The 24223-nt window shown below is 40.1% G+C and overlaps 1 protein-coding gene across 3 annotated transcripts in view; it reads left to right on the forward strand.

Annotated features, from left to right (window-relative positions):
- The window catches only part of ZNF511 (zinc finger protein 511), a 33847-nt gene that overhangs the window by 2911 nt on the left and 6713 nt on the right, over positions 1–24223 (forward strand). For all 3 annotated transcript variants that reach the window (XM_033940809.1, XM_033940808.1, XM_033940810.1), the window contains exons 2-4: positions 3729–3802; positions 13665–13866; positions 18108–18232. In XM_033940809.1, the coding sequence (XP_033796700.1) occupies positions 3729–3802; positions 13665–13866; positions 18108–18232 (401 nt within the window). The remainder of the gene's footprint in view (positions 1–3728; positions 3803–13664; positions 13867–18107; positions 18233–24223) is intronic.

A 24223-nucleotide genomic window follows, 5' to 3' on the forward strand; every position in this document is an offset into this window, starting at 1 on the left:
TAAGCTCTAAGGAGCTCTATATATTATTTCTACTTTGTGGTGCTTCCTATTCTCCAGTACTGGTGCAAGAATATGTTATTTTCAAGTCTCAGTGTGGATATTAGAGATTTGCTTCACCCACACCTGATTCTTATTTGTACTTTGTCTTTTACCAGAATCAATTTCTCAGTCACGAGTGCATTTTTTTACCAACTGCATTTCACCAGGAACCTGTTTGAACCACACTATTCGGGTCCCCTGAGGCAGGGAACGAAACGGGGCCATGTTGGGACCCCCAAGTCCTGCTTAAGCAAAGTGCTATTTTGTATATACCACAATATACAGTGACTTTTGAATGCATCTAAGTCTTTCAAGTATAAAAGTTTTTTTGAAAAGAGCTAAGCAACATTCTGTAGAGTAGTGATCAAAGTTTTTATAAAACAACAATGACTGGAAGGTGAACTTTTCACCCAAGGGGGGTTTTCAAGCCTTCCTTACAGAGTTCCATATCTCTGAGGAATTTTATAAACTTTATTTTGATCACTCTCCATGAATTTTGTTATATAATGCAGGTCAGTTGCAAAATTTGATATCACAGACTATTTCTGACCTCAGGTCTATAATTATTATTCCTGAATATCATAGTAAATTTATATCAGGATGTTGGGCATTCTTTGTAGTGTTATGTTGTTTACATTGACATGGGCTAAAATTTTGTTCATATAACTAATTGATGCGAGGTGGATGGCATTTGTTCATTTGTATTGCATGCTCAGAGCGTTCCTTTCTGACCCTTTTTTATTCTACTGTAATATAGTAAGATGAGAATGATAGCCACCACTTTTCAAGAACTACTGTACTTAATATCTAATTCGGACTTTCTCACTAATAACCCCCCCCCCCCTTTTTGGCCTGGGGCACTAAATGCTCCGACGTTCATAGCATTTAGCGTTCTGGGCCTCGGTAGAAACAACTACTGCAGCTTAATTTTTTTTTTAAAAAAAAGGGGGGTTTATCTCAGCAACTTGGGACAAACTACAGTTTTTTATATTTACTAGGTGGGAATCTATTGGAGACTCTTGACTTTTAGTTCTGCAATTATGGAATGCCCTTCCTAAGACTTTACCTTTGAATCATCTTTACAGAAGCTCAAGGACACTCTTAGTGTAACTACTTTAATTTACTACAGACAGTTGTATATCAAATCTCTTCCCCTTTCTTATGAAGCATTCAAGTAGGCCAATTGTGGCCTTGAGATCTGTGAAGTGCCTTGTATGCAGTCTTTCTTCTCTTATTTTTTTGTTTACTATTGTAAACCACTTTGATGTTCAACAAAACACAGTATATCAAGTGTTGAAATAAACATGAAGACATACTAGATCTAAAAGAGAAGGAAAAACTGTGTGCACAAACAGTTACAACTGACTACTATAAATAGTTGGTGATATGATGCTCATCACCTTATGTTTAAATTGTCATCTTGAAATAAGAGCATAAGATAGCCTTACTGGGTCAGACAAATGGTCCATCTAGCCCAGTATCCCGTCTTCACAGAGACCAATCCAAGTCACAAATACCTGGCAAAAACCCAAATAGTAGCAGCATTCCATACCACCAATCCAGGGCAAGCAGTGATTTCCCCCATGTCTGTCTCAACAGCAGACTATAGACTTTTCCTCCAGGAACTTGTCCAACCTTTTTTAAAAAAACCAGCTACATTAACCGCTCTAACCATATCCTCTGGCAATGCATTCCAAAGTTTAATTATTCTCTGAGTGAAAAACTATTTCCTCTTATTGGTTTTAAAAGAATTACTCTATAACTTCGAGTGTCCCCCTAGTCTTTGTAAATCTTGATGCAGTAAAAAATCATTCCACTTGTACCCGTTCTACGTTACTAGGAGGTTTATAGACTTCATCATATCTCCCCTCAGCCATCTCTTTTCCTCATTCATGTTTATTCACATCTTCAAAGAAGTCAAGCAAATTGGTGAGGCAAGCCATCCCTTGGCTGAACCCATGCTGACTATCTCATTAAATCATGTTTGTTTACATGTTCCACAATTTTATTTTTTATAATTGTTTCCACTATTTTGCCCGGTAGTGAGATTAGACTTGTCGATCTGTAATTCCCCAGATCTCCCCTGGAACCCTTTTTAAAAATCAGCATAACTTTGGCCAACCTCCAAACTTCAGGAACTACTGATGATTTTAGTGATCATAAACAACAGATCAGCAATTTCATGTTTGAGTTCTTTTAGTACCCTGGGATGTATATCATCCGGTCCAGATGATTTAGCACTCTTTAACTTGTCGATTTGGCTTAGTATATCTTCCAGGTTCACCAAGAGTTCTTTTAATTCTTCCACCTCTTCACCCTTGAAAACCATTTCTGGTTCAGGAAGATTTCTTCCAACTTCTTCCATAAAGACCGAAGCAAAGAATCCATTCAAACTCTCTGCTATGGCCTTATTCTCTCTGAGCATACCTTTTACTCCTTGATCATCCAACGGTCCCACAGATTTCTCTCTCAGGTTTTCTGCTTTTGATGTACCTAAAAAAATTGTTGCCTCTTGGCAAGTTGTTCTTCATATTCTTGTTTAGCTTTCTTTATCAATGTTTTGCATCTAACTTGCTTATGTCTCTTACTTTCTTCATTGAGATTCTTTTTCAATTCTTTGAAGGATGTTTTTGGGGCTGTAATAGCCTCTTTCACTTCACACCGGCTCTCGTTTTCTCTTCTTTCAACCTTTTTTAATATGTGGGATACATCTGGTCTGGGCTTCCATGATGCTATTTTTAAACAACATCCAGGCCTGGTTTACACTTCTGACCTTTGCACAGACCCTTTTAGCTTCTTTTTAACCATTTTCCTCATTTTATTGTAGTTACCCTTGGAAAAATTAAATGACAGTAGATTTCTTTAGAAACGTCACTCCAGTTATCAGTTCAAATTTGATCATGTTATGATCACTGTTTTCCAGAATTTATGAATGAAGATGTTTGAATTCATTATGAGATTGGAGCAATACTGTTCCAGCAGTTTTGAACTTCTGAAACCCAGTACTATGTCGGAAATTATATAGAGATGATGTGGTATCACTGCTCTTCCTCAACAGACAGTTTGAAAGATATTTTTTGCTTGTTTATTTTTTGGCCATTATTGAAAACAACTATTACTTCACACATTTTTGAAGGTTTTTTCCATATGCAGTGATCACCAATTATTTGTAGTAACTGTTGTACTTATTTCAGCATATGGTTTCTCTTTTTGCTTGCAATCTAATATGTCTTTGGTATTAAACAGCATTTGAAAAGTGGTAAAATTTTGTTCTACTCTTACATTGATTGTAAACTAGTTCAGTTTGTGTTTCCTCCCTCCTTCCATTTTTCTTGTGTGGTCCTATTCTGAAACAAAGAATAATTTTTGTTTGATTGGCATTCTGAGGATATTGTGGATTCTCCAGCTATTTGAAATTCTTGCAAAAGGCTGTTAATATTTTCTATGGCCTTGTATTTCTGTTATCCTTAGCATGTACAGCAAAGAAGGCTGGTAGACCTTGAAGATAGTAGTCAATAAATACTAAATTAACTCAATAGCATGCAGTCATTTATCCAGGCCATAATCGGTGGAAAAAGCACAGATCAACTAATGTGAATACCTAAAAACAGTGCAGTGTATGTGCTGGAATTTAGATTTGGAAGCATTTAAAATTCACTCTCACCTAATTCTGCACTATTTTACTGTAGGATGGTGATATTCACAGACATTTATATCTGCAAAACGTTTTGACAAGTGTTTCAGAAGTGGTAGAACGACCCAAGTAAGTAAAGTTTTACTCATTGCCAGGTGGCCTTTACATGCTTCAGCTTTCATTCTTTTTTGTTGTGCCCCTCTGTTTAACATGCTCCATATTTGAACTTAAGATTATACTGTTGATGGTAAAATTTGGCTGGAGAAACACCAAAGTTTTACAGATTTTTTTTCCCTAGTAGGCTTTTTTTTTCTCCAAATTCAGTGTTTTGTATTACAAAAGTACTTAAATGAAGTGGCCTGGTGGTTAGAGCTGCTGCCGCCTCAGCACTCTGAAGTTTTGAGTTTGATCCCAGCCTGCTTCCTGTGACTCTGGGCAAGTCATTTAGTCCATTCTCTCCTGCCATGCTGTCCCCCCATGCACTAGGCACCCCCAAACCCCGTATGCTTCTCCCTCTGTGTCCCGAGGGGAGGGGCCTCAGAGGAGGAGTGAAAGAGCATCTCTCCTGCTCCCAACTTCTTTGAAAATTACGGGGGGGGAGGGTTAGGGGGACCTCCGGTGGCAGGAGAGAGTGGGCAGCCCTCCTGCCTATTTTTGAGGGGGGGAAGAGAGGGAATTTGGGGGGGGGGGGGTAATTTATTTATTTATTTTTTTTAAGGGACAGATATTTTGCATATGTAACACATGCAAAATATCTATGCCATTAAAAAAAAATGAAGGAAAAAACCAGGCAGACCTGTTGGCTTTTTCGGATCGCTGCTTTTTATTTTTGTGCATAGCCAAGTGGTGTTAGTGCATCAATCACTTGGCTAATTTGCATGGCTGGAGTGGAAAATGGGTGATCGAAGGGAAAAACACATGGTAAGCCATTTTGTGCATCAGGTCAGCAAATGCGATCACAAGAGGGCACCCGCTCAAACTCAGGGGCGGAAAATTTCATGGCGACACTAGAAAGTATTTCTTCACAGAGAGAGTGGTTGATCATTGGAACAAGCTTCCAGTGCAGATGATCGAGGCAGACAGCGTGCCAGACTTTAAGAATAAATGGGATACCCATGTGGGATCCCTACGAGGATCAAGATAAGGAAATTGGGTCATTAGGGCATAGACAGGGGGTGGGTAAGCAGAGTGGGCAGACATGATGGGCTGTAGCCCTTTTCTGCCGTCATCTTCATCTTCTATGTAAAGCTGTGAAAACAGGTTTAGCAATGATGCTAAATGATAGTGCATTTGGGCCTCTGTAAGATGAGGCAGAGCATCATTGAACTTCAGGCCAATGAGAAGTAAGACTTTCTGCCTGCTGGAATTAGAAACCTCTGGAGGGTATCATGGAGGATATACAAGTATACAGTATATTGGCACAATGGGGTGGGAAGATTAACAGGTACAGCAAAGCATTTTTTGTAAAAGGATAAGCGTCAGAGGCTATTTTTATGGAAAGGTTGAAATAAATGGGTATTTAGGTAGAAGTCTGAGAACATGCTTTCCCCCAGCAATAAACTGATTTGCTTGCTAACAATGTACTTCAGATATGAAAGAAGGTTTAAATTTAAAGATCTTAAAAAAAACTCCTGCTTAGAAATATTACTATGTGATGTGCTAATGAGGTCATTAGCAGATTATGTATGTGTTTAGCATGTCAGCAGAAAAAGCAATGGGAACGGATGAACATTCCACAAGAGCCAGAGATATGATGTAAAGCCTTGTTTATTTCAATCCAGGACGTATAGTAACATGGACCTGACACAGTAACTGTGTTTCGGCGAACATAAGCGCCTGCATCAGAGGTCACTAATATAAATTTTTTAAAGACACATAATTAAAACCCCAAATACAGTAAAACCTTGGGTTGCAAGCAATGTTCCCTCTAAGGATTGATGAGGTGTGTGCAAAAAAAAATATGCATGAGCGACAAGTTACATATTCCACAAATTTATGAGCAGGCACGGAGGACGCATTTGTAAACAAATGTAGTTTATCCTTGTACTCCTTATGTATTTTTAATCATCTATGGATATGTTTGTATGTTTATTGTTCAAATGGTTTTATTTATTTCCCAAAATTTATTTTTGTTATACACATTGAAAATATTTGATATTGCGTTTAAATCAAAATCTCAATAAACTTGAAACTTGAAATGAGTGCCCATGAGATTGTGGGAGGGTTAAATACTCAAAACTTAGAAGAATAACAATTTACTTAAAGTTTTTGCTTCTCCAGCTTTCTGGTATCTTTACATAATGCAGTGGTGTACCTAGCATATGTAACACCCGGGGCCCATCATTTTTTGGCACCCCCCCCCCCCCCATCTGTACGAAAAACATGATTTTTAGTAACAAGCCACACGTCACACGTCACCTAGGAAAAGGCAGCATCTTACATATTGCAGTGAACAGTACATCAATACACCCATTGTAAAACTAAACAAGCCAGACCAACACAGATCAATCCTACACCGTCAATCCTAACAGAAAACTATGTCTTTCGAACACACAGAACACACCTTCGCCTAGTATGGAATATGTAATCACAAACTAACCCCTCCCATAGACAAAGGTTAAATTGAACCAGCAAGAAGCTGGACTCTGCATACAATGCTTCACAGAAACAGTGACACATGTCTCCTAAAGCAATAAATAAATAGAAATTTTTTTCTACCTTTGTCTTCTGTGGTTTCTGCTTTCCTCATCTTCTTGTAACTCTCTTCCTTCCATCCACTGTCTGCCGTCTCTTTTCCCCTATATGGCATCTTCTCTCCTTCTATGCCCCTTCCAGAAACTGTATGCCTCCCCCTTCCATCTCTCCTTTCACCCCCATTGGTCTGGCATCTCTCTCCTCTCCTTCCCTCTCCCACACCTCTCCTCTGCAATCCCTTTCCCTTTTTTCCCTCATTTCCCTTTTCAATTTATTTTCTGCATCTGTCTAGATTATGTTCTTACTACTCTCTCATCAATGTTCTTTTTTACTGTCTACCTAAAGCTTGCCTCCTCCTTTTATTTATCCCCTCCTTCCATCATATACCCTCTTTCTCCAACCCTTCCATCTAGTACCTTCTCCTCTCTCTGTCCACTTATCATCCAGCATCTGCTCCCCTCTTTCTCTCCTCCCATTTCCTTCTGGCATTTGCTCCCTTATCTCTCCCATCTGCACTTCCATCCAGCATAGGTTCCCCACTACCATCCAATGTCTGCCCTTTCTCCCTCCATCCACCCCTCTTCAATCAGCATCTTCCCCCTTTCTTTCCCTCCAATATCCTTCCCCCTTATGTCTCTCTCCTTTCTCTGTACATCAATTCCATCAGCACCACCCTTCCATACCACCCTGCCCCCTTTCTTTCCCTCCACCACTCTTCCATTCCAGCAGTCCTGCTCCTTTCTCTCCCTTCATGCAGCAAGGTCCCGCGATGATTGTAGCTGCCTGCTGCCAATCCACCCCACTTTGACGTACTTGCTCTAGAGCGGACTCAGCAGCTGCATGCTGGAAGGGCCCACGATGACTCGTCTGCTGGCTCTGCTCTGGAAGAAGTAAGTTACGTTGGAGGGGGTGGGCCCGGCAGACACAGGGAGTTGCGGCAAAGTCCCGCAATGATTGTGTCTGCCGGGTCCACCCCCTCCGACGTAACTTACTTCTTCCAGAGCAGAGCCAGCAGACGAGTCATCGCGGGACTTCCCCACACCTGCTCCCCCAAAATTGCCATGCTTCGGTTCCTCTTTTTTCTTCCTCCCTCCCCCCGCGGGACCCTGCAGCACCATCAACTCTTACTCCCTCTAACGCCGGCCCTGCAGCTCCGGACTTCCCCGCACCTTCCCCCCCCCCCCCCCCCGATCGCTATTATTTTAAATGTTATAGCGGCGGCGCTGTATCCATCAGTGGAGACGTCTAACCTCGGCCTGCCCCGGAACTCTTACTGCAGCAGCTGCCCGTCTAGGCAGGAACAGGAAGTCACTGTTGCAGTAAGAGTTCCGGGGCAGGCCGAGGTTAGATGTCTCCACCGCCAGGGTCGGAAACCAAACCCCCACCCCGACGTCCGATTCCTCCCCCAGCCTCCCCTTACCTTTGCGACGCGTGTGTGCGCTGTGACGAGAAACTTGTGCGCTGCGATGTAATATTTTGTGCGCCAGCGCACGCCAGCGCAGCTTAGCGGGAACACTGGTTGCAAGTAACTTGGTTTGCAAGTGTTATGCAAGACAAGCAAAACATTTTATTAAATTTTAACTTGATATACAAGCAAGGGCTTGCGATACAAGTACTTACAGTATTATACACACATCACAACTCAGCCAATGGTTCTTTTCTCTCTGACGCTGCAAGAGCGTAGTGACTGTTCTAAACAAGCAAAGTCTTGCAATACGAGTACATACAGTTTGCACACATCACATCATCACAACTGAGCCGATGGTTCTTCTCTCTCTGACGCTGCAGGAGTGTAGTGACTATTCTAAATGAGCAAGGTCTTGCAATACAAGTACGTATAGTATTTTGCATTAAAGTTTTGGGGTTGTGGAGTATCCATTATTTCTTATGGGGAAATTTGCTTTGATATGCGAGTGCTTTGGATTAAAAGCATGCTTCTGGAGTGAATTATGCTCACAAACTAAGGTTTGACTGTTCATTAAAAATCTAAAATAATTTTAAATAAACTGAAGATAAAGGATATAGTACATTTGTAACAAAGGAAAACAGCATTTTTGTTGATGCGTACCATATTTTTCACTCCATAAGACGCACTTTTTTCCCCCCAAAAAGTGGACAGAAATAAGGGTGCATCTTATGAAGCGAATATACAAAAAAAAAACCCGGCAGTACCTTTAAATGTTGGAGGTAGGTGGAAGCACGCTTAGTTCTACTGAGGCAGCCATTCTGAAGTGGCGCCCGCCCACGCAGCAGCGTGCTTGTGCGCCGCTGGCCCCGACATGCAGGTAATCAGCAGGCAGCAGCACTGCGAAGCACCAGCGACCGGCCCAATTAGGGAAGTGTCCGGGCCCAGGCATTAGCGCACTTGTGTGCTGCGGGCCCCAACAAGCAGCAGGCCGCTGACCTCCAACATTTAAAGGTACTGCTGGGGGGGTGCAGGGACAGAATTTAACGGTGCTGGGAGGCTGGAATTGAATTTAAACGTTCTGGGAGAGTATATAAAAGTGATGATTGATTGGGGGGGCTGGTCTGGAATTTAAAGGTACTGGGGGTACGTGGGGAATGATTTATGGTACTAGGGAGCATGTGCTATGGGAGGATGATTTAAGGTACATGGGGGATGATTTAAGATATTGGGGGCACATGGGGATGATTTAAGGTACGGGGGGATGATTTAAGGTACTGGGGTGTGTGGGGCCTGCCACTAGACCTGCCTGCCTGTCATTAGGCCACTAGGCCTGCCTGCTCTGTGACCTGCCCCGGCCTACCACTAGACCACCAGAGGGGGGGGGGGTAGGGTAAAGATCCTGGCAGAGATGGGGAACAGGATGCAGAGCCTGGCAGGGAGAATTTAGTTCAGAATGTTGTTTTTTTCTTGTTTTCCTCCTCTAAATCTAGGGTGCGTCTTATGGTTAGGTGCGTCTTATGGAGCAAAAAATACAATAAATATAAAATCTTTGTGGATGTGTGTTTAGCATGTGCCTGTATGTTAACATTTAACAATGTAAATTTTTTTTTCAGTCTTCAGGGCCTTATAGTACCTTAAGGAAATACATGGTTACATTTTCAGATTAATTTGTAAATGCATATCTGGAGAGGAAACACATAGCTTAGTTCTAGAGTATATAGTACAGGAATAGCCAGCTGTAGTTCTTACATAGAATCTGGCTTTACCCATACGCAGTGAAAAAAAAGTTGCCTCCAGCACCAGCTTTTCAGGGCACTGTCTGGTGCTCATAGCATACTGACTGGCCCTACAACAAGCCCTGTCACTTGCACAGGCTTATTTAGTAAGGAGACCTAAATAGTGGAAGGGCAAGTCCGCTGTAGGGCCTGCAAGCATACAAAGTGTGTAAAGAAGGGAGGTTCCTGAGCGGGAGAGATCCAAGCAGACACCTCTCTCTCCCTACCCTTGCTGAGAGTGCTTATGAGTGCCAATGTTCCAAATCTGGTCTTTCTTTGATGTCTATATCAGGTCTGACTTTCAGGATTCCTACTGTAAATTTTTCAAGATATATGCCTGCACCCATGGATTTAGAAGTCTGGTTAATTTGCATACTGGGTGTATTGAAAAACAGACCTGTTTATGATGCTTTTATTGTAATTCTTTATTAATTTTCAAATCAAATACAAAGTGCAAAGAATATACAATCAGTTAATGCATTAAACAGCACTTACATTCAAACAAATAAGATACACAGTATATTCCCCCCCCCCCACCTCCCACTCTCCCTGGATGTGTGTAAAAGTCAATTAGAAACTAAAGGCTTGTTCGATTACTCAGGGCTCCTTTTATCAAGGTGCGCTAGCGGGGTTAGCGCGTCAGACATTTCATCACGCGCTAACCCCCGAGGCAAGCCAAAAAACTAACGCCTCGTCAATGGCGGCGTTAGTGACTAGCGCGGCAGGCAGTTTAACGCACGGTATTCTGCGCGTTAAACCCCTACTGCAGCTTGATAAAAGGAGCCCTCAGGTTTTTTTTTTGTTTTCTGTAAAAAAGAAAAAAGACAAAATATGAAAATATACATTATATCTACAGAAACTTTGATGGCTACTTAAAGAAATTAACAAGACTAATATGTTACTCAGTTTTAACAAATTCCGCTAATGGACCCCATGTTTCCTTAAATTTTTTATTATGTCCCATTTGTTCAGAATTCATTCTTTCAAATCTATAATATTGACATAAAGTTTCCCACCAAAAGTTAAAGTTCAATCTGTCCCAGTTCTTCCAATTTCTTGTTATTAACTGCATAGTTAACCCGTCATAATAACAAGCAGTCTGTTTTTCTTTTAATCAATTGGACTCTTAGGTTGCAATAAAGTCCCAAATAAAACAATGTCATACGATAGTGGACTAGAAGCCTCCAATATCCTGTTAATTTTACCCCAAATAGACTTCCAAAAGTTGAATATCAGGGGACAATAAAACAACAAGTGATCCAGTGTCCCTACTTCAAAATGACAGTGCCAGCATCTATTAGACTTTGAACTATCCAACTTTTGTAAACGAACAGGGGTCCAAAAAATTCTATATAACAGAAAAAAACAAGTTCGTCTCATAGATGCTGACGCTGTACATCTCATTCTCAAAGTCCAAATCCGTAGCCACTGAGTAGCAGAAATCTGCTGCTTTGTCTCAAAGCTCCAAATATCTTTTAAACTTGTTTTAGGTTTCTTATTAAAATATTCTGATATTAATTTATACCACTTGGCGGCCTGATGCCCTTGCAAATCTGTCTGGAAACATAGGCCCGGCAAGCTATACTGATTTTTTAAGTTACGCCAGTCAGGGAACCCTTTCTGAATGGCCTGTTTCAACTGCAACTATTTATAATTTTGAGATTGTTGCAATTGTAATAAATTTACCATTTTCCCATTCTGAATTACATCATCTAAAGTATATATGCCTGCCTGCCTGCAACCAATGTTTCCAGAGGATTTTAGACTCGCCAAATTTTATCTTGGAGTTTAACCATAGGGATTGACACGTGGATTGTTGTACTGAAACTGAAGTTAAGGCATCAGTAAATGTTAATATCTTCCAGGTAGACTGAAGAATAATATTGTCCTTGTATATTCGAGGAAGCTTGATACTCATAATATGGTTAAGACATAATGGGGCCAAAAGATGACTTTCAAGTATCAACCAGTCTGGCAGATTCTCCATGAGTTCAGGAAGGATCCAATACATATCCTGACGCAATATAAAGGCTTGATGATTGATACCTGTAAAAAATTGGAAAATTTACCCCTCCCGCCGATTGTGATTTTAGCAAAGATACTAAGGCTATTCCAGCCAAAGAAATTCTGTAAGAATTCCATTAAATTTTTTATAAAAGGAACTTTGGAAATAAACTGGTAACATACTCATTTGGTAACAAACCATAGGCAAAATCATCATTTTGATGGTTTGGACTCTCCCCCACCAAGAAAGATGTAAAGGGTTCCAATGTTCACACATTTCTTTAACTTTCAACAATAAGGATTTTTCATTTACTGTCATTGTATCTTCCATTGTTTTTTTAATCATTATGCCCAAATATTTTATTCCCTCTTCCTTCCAAAGGAAGGGGAATAGATCAAATAAAGCTTTTACACAATGTACATACAATGGAAGAACCTCAGATTTACTCCAATTTATCTTATAACCTGAAAATTTTCCAAAACAATCAATCAATTCCAGTAAACGAGGGATGGTTGATTCAGGATTCTTCAAATGAAGAAAAATATCATCTGCATAAGTCAAAACTTTATAATCTCGACCCGCATACGGAATTCCCTGTATCTCATTTGCCTGCTGAATTGTCAACAACAAGGGTTCCAAAACAATATCAAAAAGCAAAGGAGATAAGAGACATCCTTGTCTAACTCCCCTCTTCATAGAAAAATATTCTGAGAATGTATTATTAATATATAATCTGGCAGAAGAAGAACTATACAAAGTTTGAATCATTTGAATGAATCCGGATCCTATTCTAAACCAATCCATGTTTGATACATAAAAGTCTATTCTATACGATCAAAGGCCTTCTCTGCATCCAAAGAGACAGAGAAGGCCGGCTCATCCATTGTTTTTAGCCAATCTGGTATTATTTGAAGAATGTCTTTGAGCAATGAAACCCGTTTGGTGCATTCCAGTCATGTAAGGGAGAGCCTTAGCTAACCTTAGAGCCAATAGTTTAGCTAGAATTTTTCCATCTACATTGATTAAAAAAATAGACTTGAGTTTGACACCTTTTAATCCACATGATAAAATGTCTAGGACCCAAAGAATGGGAACTAAGGACCCAACATGGTCCGTGTTTCGACTACCCTGTCTTCCTCAGGGGTCCCTGAAAAATCCTAAGGCAAAGAAACGTGGATCAAAGGCAAAATATAGTCCTGCTCGTGTGTGCTGTGTAAAGGAATTTGAGTGACATGGACCGTGTTGGGTCCTTAGTTCCCATTTTTTGGGTCCTAGACATTTTATCATGTGGATTAAAAGATTGTATCTTCAATAAAGCCTGCATCTTGGACATCTTCTCCACAGTTGTTTTTGTTTTTGCCTGCTCATTAGATCTGTGGAGTACCCAGGGTCAATTTTTGGTTTGCCTGTAGTTTGACACCAACATAGGATCTTTGTTTGGCTTTGGCAAAACTATTGTTAAAGCTTCTGTCATAGTACCTGATAGCTGACCTTTCATCAGTTGTGATTGATATAATTTAAAAAGATGAGGTGAGGAAAAGATTTGAAAAACTCCACTCTGAATCCATCTCTACCCGGACCGGGTCCAGCTGTGAGAGACTTCAATGCTGACTGGACTGTTTTTGACGCTTGAGAGCCAGGGTTTGGCATCACTGCTGCTAGCATGGTACTCTTACACATGCTGTCTACTATGTGCGTTTGAAAGTGTTCTGTACCTATGTGGTGCTATACAAATAATAGAAACAAGTCTGCTAGTTTTTCTGCCTTAACGTTTTCAAACAACTGTATTTTTCAAACATAAAGAGGGTGTGAACCTGCATCTGAGTTTTGCAATAATGGGGCAAGTCTATAAGTGAGGGCCATAAAGTGCATGCCTATTCTGTAACCCAGATTTTGTTGTAGAATATTAGCATAAGCTGGCATTGGCTTGCCTTACATTTACATGCCTGTAGTTGGCACCAGCTATTGACCTGGATTAATTGAACATTCCAAAATGTGGCAAGGGCATGTGTAAGTTACTGTATTCTGTAAATTGCATAAAGAGTATCAGAAATGTGAGAATTGTCTGCTACTAACACAGCCTCCCATTCTCCTGTTGATTCTTATCAGGGTATCTGAGTTTTGCTGCCATGTTGATGACTGTTCCCAATTCTTTGATACCCTGGAAGGTTATGAACATCACTACAACACCCTGCACAGAAACGTCTGTTCTTTCTGCAAGCGTTCATTCCCCTCGGAGCGGTTCCTGGATGCACACATTCTGGAGTGGCATGACTCACTCTTTCAGGTCATGTCGGAAAAACAGAACATGGTTAGAAAAAGAATGAAAATGATCATCTTTTTGTTAAGCTCTTTTTGAGAAATGAAAGATTAATGTATAGTAGTTTGTTTTTTCTATGACTCCAAATTTGAACGTTTTGCGGGAAACATCCAAAGTTGGACTTAGACGTCCTATCGAAAATGGCCCTCCATGTGTGTCCCAAGGACTGTGTTCAGAAGGCCTGTGCTATAGAAATTCTGGCTGGCTGGCCAGCTGACCTGACAGTTACAATGTTTCAAATGTCCTGCATTCTATTCTTTGCAGACTTGCCATTTTCTAGTTCTGACTTTGACTAAGATCCAGTGAACTTTCTTGTAAGCATTTCACCAAAATAATTTCTGACCCCTTTCTCTATTGGTAACCAGTACCCCTCCTCCCATAACATCTTCTAGGTAACAGAGTCCGTTTCCATAGAGAATAACTCATTTGACATTACACATTACATCATTACTTTACATACTCCACCTTCCCAGCTCCTAACTAATAAGATCATGTATCTATAATTACAAATTAGGTCTGTTATGCATGTTGCAAATCCTGCAAACCCCAATCTCCATGTTAGATTTAGAATAGAAATCCCTAATGTAATGTAGTATTAGAATTTATGTCCTCATTTACTAAAGTACATATTTTATTTTATTTTCATATTTGAAAACCTTATGTTTCTTTATTTCTATGTAGCCATAATGTTCTCCTTCCCTCTACTTCTCATGGAACCTGAATCATCTGGGCAGTCACCCTTGGATGGGAGGCAGATACTAGAGTAAAATATAGACCTTATTTAAGTAACAAAGGGGGTCTTTTACTAAGGCACACTAGCCGATTTAGCACGCGCTAAATCGACTAACGCGCCCATTATATTCTGTGGACACGTTAGCATTTAGCGTGCGCTAAATCAGCATGCCTTAGTTAAAGGACCCCAAAATACGATGGCTGTTCAAAATGTATCAGACCTTTATTCATAAAAAATATTCGTATTCAGATACAACATTCTTATACTAATCTCTTGGGCTGCCACATACTTCTTTCAACGGTTCTGCCACTGTCGGAAGCAGCGCTGGAATGCTTCTTTTGAGATTGCTCGCAATTGTCGCATTCTGCATGATGTCTTCTCTTGACTGAAATCTGGTTCTTTTCAGCGTGGGGAAAAGCCAGAAGTCACATGGAGCCATGTCAGGAGAATAGGGAGCCTGAGGAATCACATGTGTGTTGTTTTGGGCCAGGAAACTCCGTATCAAATGTGAAGAATTGGCAGGTGCGTTATTGTGATGGAGTTACCAGTTACTCGCTACCCACAGGTCCAGCTGTTTGTGTCTCTTAGCATTATGAAGGCGACGCAGAACCTCTTGGTAGTACCCCTTGGTGATGGTTGTGCCATGTGGTGCGTACTCGTGATGAACCACACCACTGGAGTCAAAGAAGATGGTCAGCATGACTTTGACATTGCCGCAGACCTGCCTTCCTTTTTTTAGCCTCGGGGTTGTTGAATGCTTCCATTATGATGACATCAACTTGGTTTCTGGGTCATACCCATAAATCCAGGACTCATCGCCAGTAATCACAGTCTCCAGCATGTCCTTTGCGATCTCCAAACAGAGTTGCTTCTGCTCGATTATTAGCAGTTTTGGCACGAACTTCACTGAAATTCTCCTGAAGCCCAGATCCTCAGTCAAAATGGAATGAACGGATCCAATGTTGATGCTCGCCTCATCTGCAAGTTATCTGATCGTGATTCAACAATCCTACATCACCAGAGTCCTCACTTGGTCAATGACGATCTCATTTCTGGATGTTGAGGGCCTACCAGAATGTGCTCCACTCTCCACTGATGTGCAGCCATCTCTGAAGCAGTTATACCACTCCTTTATCTGTGTGGTGCCCATTGCTTCGTCCCCAAAGGCCTGTTGAATTTTACAGATTGTTTCCACTTGGGAATCGCCAAGCTTTACACAAAATTTAATGCAGTAGCGTAGTGCAACTTTTTCTGTCATTTTGTCAAAAAAGAAAATCCGGCGCTCACTTACACTTCCTCACTCATCGGTATGCCGGTGACTGACAGCTTCTATAGGCGGGAAAAAATTCAAGCATGCGCATTAGGGTCGCCTACATACATGCACCAAACCACACCTCCTTAATGTAACCATGGGTTACAAAATAAATATGTTATAGTTGACCCAGTGCAGTAGAGACCTGACAGAGGTTTTTTCCTCTAATATTTTAAAATTAAAAGTTTTTGTTGTTGTTGTCCAGCAAAGATAATGCTGTGTTTGCATGACTGATTGTTGGAATTCTAGACTGCTGATGTCTGCAACAGGTCTGATGACCTCATGTAGAAGTCAGTAGTGCTGGGGAGAATTCTAAAACTGCCAGGGAGAGCAGTTGGGTGGTTATCAGTCTGGAAGACAGGTTGGTCTTGGTTGCCTGAGAACAGAAAAAGATTTTTAAAAAAATTTTAAAGTGGGTTTTTGGCTAATGTTAATTAAGTTCAAGTCTGGCCTATTTTTGTGGCAAGAGCTGTGTTTGGTTATGTCATACAGTGATTTTCTGACACTTTTGTGTTGAAATGCAGAGCTCTTGTATTTAAATGGAATGTAGTAACAGTTAAATTAATTTTGTCCTGGTTAACATTAAGAAAACAGGATAGAAAATATCTTTTTGACGTTGTAAGAAGTAGTGCTGAGGAAACATTTATTAATGAGTTCTGGTTATTTATAAAAACCAGTTGTGAATTAGAGTGAATTCTGTCACAAAAATATTTTGGTTTAGATAACCATTTGATTTATAACCTTGGAGATATTTGTTTAAGATACATTGTGGGTGGGAAAAAGTTTAGGGAAATTTTAATTATCCATTTTTTTCTCTGGGTAGCTAGTCAAAAGTAAAGAAACAAATATAAATTTCAGGGTGTCATAGAGTTTTGCTTCCTTTGAGTTTTTTTTTTTTAAGTTAGGGAGTAGGTACGCCATTTATTGAAGCTGAATCTCCTGAAAAGAAGAAGCGCTGGTACCCAACGGCTCTGCAGAAAAAAGAACGCCTGAACCCTGTGAGGAAAAAGGAGTTTACACCTGGACCCTGTGAGGAAAAAATTATTTCAAAGAACTAAATTCTTTGAGAAAGATTTTATATGGAAACTTTATTCTAAAGTTATATAGATATATACATTTTGTTAGATTTGAAGATTGTAAAAATAAACTAACAAAAACTTTTAGAACCAGTATTTGTTTAAAAGGTTTCATTTATTGTTCACCCAGTATCTTTTATTTAGGGTAGATATTTTATGCTAACTTTTCCCTCTTTTTAGAAACATTCTTACTTTGACTTATAAGGTAACCTGACTACAGGAGGTGAAGAGAGTGAGAATTGATAATCAAAGATGGAGGAGTTACATTAGCTTTCTTTGTTTACACAAGAAAAATTGAGGTCTGATATTTTTTGAACAGCCCTTATATAAGCAATTGAACTTAGATTAAAATATTTTAATTTTTTATTGGATTTATATTTGTTTAAGAAATTTCAGGATAGATTGCTTTCTTACCAGGCAGCAAGCTGGGAATCAAATTCATGCTTTTTTATTGAATTCTGCATCTTATCTCCAGTTTAGAAAACTGCTTAAAACCTACTTATTTAAGAAATGTTTAGATGTATAGCATTTAAATATTCATTTATGATTGTCAATTTATTAATTGTGAGTTATACTTTAATCTGCTGTATATGAACAGTTTTTTTTATTGTTTGTTATCCACACTGAACTGCAAAATATTGTGGGATAGAAATAAAATTTTATGGTATGAATAGTTATAGTAATAATGACAGTCATTTCTTTTGTTAATAAGTGATTTTTTTTTCTTGTAACCTTCAACCCCTTCTCTCCTTCTAAGAGATATTCTGCTATTTAATCACTTACTACCCCACCCCCACCTCCTTTTACAAAACTGCAGAATTGGTTTTTAGTGCCAGCTGGTGCGCTGAATGCTCGGCACTGCTGCTGACACTCATAGAGCGTCATGAGCAGTGCCAAGCATTCAGCGTGTCGGACTACATTAAAAACTGCTTCCACGGTTTTGTAAAAGGGGGAATTGATTTTTTTTTAATGGAAAGCAATTGAACTTATTTGAAGTACTTATATTGAGTACTCTGAACCTAGACGAGCAGCTTATTTTCTGAGCTAAAGTTTTATTTCTGTTTTGTCTTTTTTGTAATGTTTGTATTCTTTATTCTTTTCTTTTCTCCAGTATAAGTGTTTAGTCGAAGGCTGCACAGAGAAGTTCAAGACAAGTAGAGACAGAAAAGAGCATTTGATAAAAGTTCATCTGTATCCTTCTGATTTCAGATTCGACAAGTCAGAAAAAGCTAAATGGTGATTGTGAAAGCCAAAAACAATTGAAGCTTATTTGAATGTGTGTTTCAATAGCTTCTTATTCTTTGTTCACTGACTTCTGATACTTGAAGACTCATTAGGATTTACAGTCATGTCAGAGAGATCTTCTTGCAGACCTTGAGTATTATGTTACTATCAGGCTAATGCTTAGAACTCAGGACGCCATTGCAACACGACATTCTAGTAGCAGCGACAATGGCGAAAAAATTATGGTGAATGCAGTTTTTGCGCCTCAGTCCTTAGACAATCCCCAGATGAAGCTGACTTTTCATTAGCGAAACAGGTTCTGTCAGGAGCAGACTGATACTTAAGATACGTTTATAGGCACTTATTTGATTTACTGTCTGAAAATTGATGACGGTTTCAAGATTTTGATGACATTTTTAAAGTTTTGTCATCTTTGATAACAAGGTTGCTTTCACAGTTGATGTTTTTGTTCACTGCTATATGTGTTCAGACACAGCTGGGTGATAAATACACACCATTTATGACTTTCAAACATGAATAGTGAGGAAGAGATAAAAATAAATTAAAACACAAAAGAATATTTATATTAGAAAAAAATGAAAGAGCACTTATAAGAAACACACAATTTATAATCAGATAAAATTATTAGACTGAATAATTATATGTTAATTTAGGAGGCTGATGTTTCTACACATACAAGAGGTTTATAGAGAGTCCATGATTGAAATCTGGAACTGATAAGTCTCAGACTGAAATAATTTGATTTGTATCAGTATCTGAGCATGTTTCTGAGACTTTTTCCTCTCATATAGATTCAGCATTTATTTCTAGTTTCACTAAAGCCATTTTTCAGTTTGAGTGTAAGCTTAGGATTGGCTTTTTTCCATTTTATTATTTTTGGCTTTTTTCTGTTTTCGTTAGGATAAAGTAAGATGCTCTGTGGGGTTTTTGTTTTTTTTCTTTTTAATATTCTAAGTTTATTAATTATACCGCCTATCAATGGAGGTTGTTTAAACAATTTTTACATTTAAGTACTAAAGCATTTTTCCTTCTCTGCCCTGGTGGGCTCACAATCTATCTAACTTACCTGGGGCAATGGAGGATTAAGTGACTTGCCCAGGATCACAAGGAGCAGTGTGGGCTTGAATCCACAACCTCTGGGTGATAAGGCTGTAACTCTTACCATTCCTCCCTTGTGGGGGTTCTGGAGTGCCTTGCAGGTGAATTAGGCAGGTCATGGTTCTGGATGGGTTTATTTTGTGGGTAAAAATGGGCATTTTAGTTATGGTGGTCTTCCATCCTTAAACACTTGTGGTACCAAGTTTAGTCAGTTATGGTCCTGAGAAAGGTATTGTACTGTTTATGCATCCATCAGGGAATTTTAAAGGCTTTTAAGGTCATTTTTATGTGACATCCAAAAAAATACTTATTTTTAAATTTTAAAAATATAGTAATGTCGGTAAAGATGTGCTCAAGCAGCATTGTAACTTTGGTGATGTTTAGTCATTGTTTTTGTGGAAAAATGAATTGTTACCATTTGAGCCTATGGAGAAAAATCATTTCAAAATGGAGATTGGGGTTTGCAGGATTTGCAACATACATTACAGACCTAATTTATTATTACAGATGCATAATCTTATTAGTTAGGGGCTGGGAAGGTGGAGTATGTAAAGTAATGATGTAATGTGTGATGTCAAATAAGATGTTATAGTTACAGAAGGATGAACTCGGAGAAAGAGGTTGTGTGCATGAGTGTGTGACTGATGAGAGAAGCCTTTGAAGAGAAAATATTAGAGTACATCTGAGTGAAGTTAAAAGAGAGAAGTCTGAAAATTTATGAAAGCATTTCTGTGGAATATTTATTTATTTATATATTTCTCAGAATGTATATAAAAGGTTAAGAAATTGGACTGAGAACTAAATTTTAATTTTGGAAAGTCTCCCTGGAAAAGCGGTAAGATTGTGAGGTGCCTGAGGAATTTGTGTAAAAGTGTCTGAACTTTTCATATATTGAGCCTAGTAAGCCTAAGTGGGCCTGCTTATGTGTGAGATTTCATGGCATATAGTGAATGATTTTTAGCTGAGAAAGAGCTGAAGAGTGACCTTCAATTAGAATAGGGAATAGAGTTTCAGCGCAGGTTTTCTATCAGATGGATAATTTTATTTTATTAAGTTAATTGCCCAGTTATATAAACCTTAGTTTAAGTCACAAAGGGCCTCTTTTACAAAACTGCTGTAGTGCTTCCACCACAGCAAATGCATCAAAACCCATAATTAAATGGGAATATAATAAGTATCATCAATAAAGAAGATAAAGCAGGAAGAGAGCTCCTCCACAAGAAAGGAGAAGATACAAGTTCATGAAAGACAAATATCGGTGAGATCAGCACAAACATCAACAGAAAAGACCCAAATCATAACTGAGTTAGGAAGGGTTTTGATTCCACACACCTGAAATAGAAAATTAGAAAAAATAAATAAATTCTTAAGTTAAGTACAAGAAATGTTTAATTGATATTTAAACAAAAGGTTAATCACTTAAAATGTTACTTATCTAATTCTGACTTGAGTCTTTTTAATAGAAAAATACTTGATTGTAGTAAGATGATATTCATTGTTTAGGAAGCAATCTGAAAAGAGCAGGACTAATTTAATACAAGTGTACTTATACAGCACTGATTGTTGACATCTAGATATTAAGGGGTGCTTTTACTAAGGCGCGCTAACCGAATTAGCATGTGCTAATCTTTAGCATGCACTAAATCGGTTAGCGCGCCTTAGTAAAAGGACCCCTAATTTAGTTGAAAAATGTTCCATTTTTGATTATTTTACTATGACAAACATTGCAACATTTGAATAAAACATCTTATATATCAAACGATGAGAAAAATAACCAATGGATGGCAGGTTGAATACAATGGTTTACCTGCCACGATAGTTACTGTTTAAGGCAACTCTTATTATATCTACTGTTTTATTTCAAAATGTGATATACAAGTAGATACAACAGCAGAATGACATTTTTTACACCCTCTGCTATTTTGCCCACTTGCTGTCTGATTGAAAGCGAAAATTGCAAACAAAACACAGGGGAGGACCTGCTTAGTATTAGCTTATAGATAGCATTTAATATGGGAGCAAAAATCAGGTAGTATATTTTGATAAAGTATTTAGGAATTATGTTAACAATGACTTGTTAAGTTAAGATGAGCTGCTATAAGAAAGATGTTTCACTAACAAAACATTCTGTTACATAAACACATGATTCTGTACATTAGGTGATTAATCTGTTCTCGCAATCACATCTATCAGCTCCTCCTTCACCAGTGGAGTATAGCTTCCTCTCTAGTTTTCCTTCTGCAAGCAAACTGAGGTGTGTTCTGATCTGCTCTGTTCAATTTTTATTATTTTTGGGTTTTTTCTTATGTTGTCATTAGGCTTTGGTGCCAAGAGGACCCATATTTGGGGCTACTCTGCCTGGGAGAAGATGTAGACTCCACAAGGGCAGGTTGCAGCTCGCAGGGTAACCCCCCAGGTGTACCTGTTGAGCCAGCCTGCTTTGGGTTTCTTCGGGGTTTGGGGTCCATTCCCCTGGGATCCAACTTGCTTTCTGATTTATTAGAGGCTTGAGCGCAGTCTGTGGGACCTCTTTGTGAATCCTTTTGGGTTTCAGGGAGCTGGCTATGTTTTAATCTCCCCCCATCATGTGAGAATTGGTGGAGGTGGAGTGTTCAGTGTTAGTTCAACCGGCAGCCTGAAGATCTCCAATTGTGCATTGATTTCAACAAGGATTTGAGGCAGAAAGTCATCTCCACTTTGTCAGGCTGAAGCAAAGATGACACAGGCAGGCACCAACACAGCACAACCATTTTCCCTATGTTTTAGAATTTCAGGGGAGCCCCCACTATTTTGATGCATATTTGCTGGTGGCAACCATCTTGAATTTTAAATGATCTTTCTAAAGCCTCAATCTGCCTCAAATCCCCTCGATTTGGCTCAGTCAATGGGATGGACTCCCCAGGCTGTTCATCATGCCAGTTTTGCACTGAATGGTCAGCTGAGGAGCGTCGGCATGCCATGGGGCACGCAAGAGTGTCTAGAGCTTGGCCTCCTCTGAGTTCTCTAGGGCAGGAGGTTTGAGTGGTGGGGAGATTACAGTTCCCTGTCTGGGACTAGAAATCAAGAGGTGATTGTTGCATTCGACCAGGGAGAAGATCCATTGGTGTGGTGACTTTTCAAGTCGGCTACCATCCCACATGTTATTATGGATACACTCAATGAGTTGAAGTTGGAGCCCCAGTAGCCATCCACTTCACAGTTCATCGTCATGAGTGGCACAAATGCTCAGACCACCTTTTTTCCACGCATCCGGACATCACCTTGCTGGTCACTGAGCAATGGGAGACTCTGGAAGGCTAGAGCAAAAATGAAGATGAAGAGTGAGGCAATATGGTAATTCCCACTAGAGAATGACACGGTGGTGGTTTACCCGCCGAAACGGGGAACGAAAAATAGCAGTCGCTGTGGAGACGGGGACAAGGCCATTCACCGTCCCGTGGAAGCGGTGAATGGTCTTGTCCCCGCAGTGAGGCATGAAGGATCGCGCGGTCCCCGCAGCCACCACCCGCCTGCCCAATCGATCCTAGTGTTTAGCCAGTTCTCTCCCTTCTCCTCACCTTAGTTTGTAGGCTTTCTTTTTCGGCAACCCACACGCTACCAAAGAGCAGCGCACTCGCTGCTGCTCAGTTTCGATCTTCTGCTCTGACGCAACCGGAAACAGGAAGTTGCAGCAGAGCAGAAGATTGAACACTTAGCAGCCACGCGTGCGCGGCTCTTTGGGAAAGCATGCAGGTCGCCGAAAAAGAAAACCTACAAACTAAGGTGAGGAGAAGGGAGAGAGCTGGCTAAACACTAGGATCGATTGGGCAGGCGGGTGGAGGCTGCGGGGACCGTGCGATCGCTCGTGTTCCCGGCTCAAACTGGAAGGAGGGAGTGAAAGGGAAAAGGATTCTGGGCCAAGGGGATGAAGACGGAAAGAAAAACCCACAGCAGGAAAGAAAGGGAAGGACAGGCAGGTGAGCCAGATGCTAGAAGCAGGGGGGGGGGGGAAGAAAGGGAAAAAAGCTAGATGGGGTTGAAAAGAAGAGACACACTGGTATGGAAGAGGAAGATAGGGGAAATCTGGACACAGGAAGGTAACAGAAAGAGGGGAAATTATGTGCATGGGGCATAGGGACAGAGACATAAAGTGGACATGCCATGGGGATGGTATATGGACACGGGGGGGGGGGGGCAATGGCAGATACATAGGGGAGATATTAGAAATGGGGAAAATAGAAGCACAGAAGCAAGATGGTTTGTGGGGATGGGACAGGAACCGAGCTCGCAGGCTCCAGTGGCTTGCACAAATTACATTGTAACGTGCCATGAAAATAAGAGGGAGGAAGGTAGATAGATAGGCCACGCGAGAGGAGATGAAGGGTGGTAGAAAGGAACAGATGGTAAAGGAGGGAGGGAAGGGTTGTGGTGGAAAGGAATAGGACAGACATTGAAGGAGGGTGGAGAGGAAAAGACCCTGAAGGGAAATGTGGAAGACAGAGTGGGAAGAAGACAGATGCCAGACTATGGGGGAGCAGAGGGAAGAAGATGGGTGCTAGACCAATTGGGGGGGAGGGGTGAAGGGAGAGGCACAGTAACAGCAAATGGAAGATGCAGAGAGAAGACACAGTGGATGGAAGGAATTGAATGAGAAGATGTGGAAAGCAGAAACCAGACAACAAAGGTAGAAAAAAAAATTCTATTTATTTATTTATTTTTTGCTTTAGGATAAAGTAGTATATTAGTTGTGTTGATAAAAATTTATAAACAAAGCCCTGCCAGCTGAACATCTCTTTCTCTAGTTCAGCAGCAGGAACTTTGATTTATAAGAAAGGAATAAGCTAAATATTACAGTACTAAGGCTTATATGGATGCAGCAGGGCCGGTGATGGGGCGGTGAATGGG

This window comes from Geotrypetes seraphini, chromosome 4, assembly GCF_902459505.1.
Source record: "Geotrypetes seraphini chromosome 4, aGeoSer1.1, whole genome shotgun sequence".
NCBI lineage: Eukaryota > Metazoa > Chordata > Amphibia > Gymnophiona > Dermophiidae > Geotrypetes > Geotrypetes seraphini.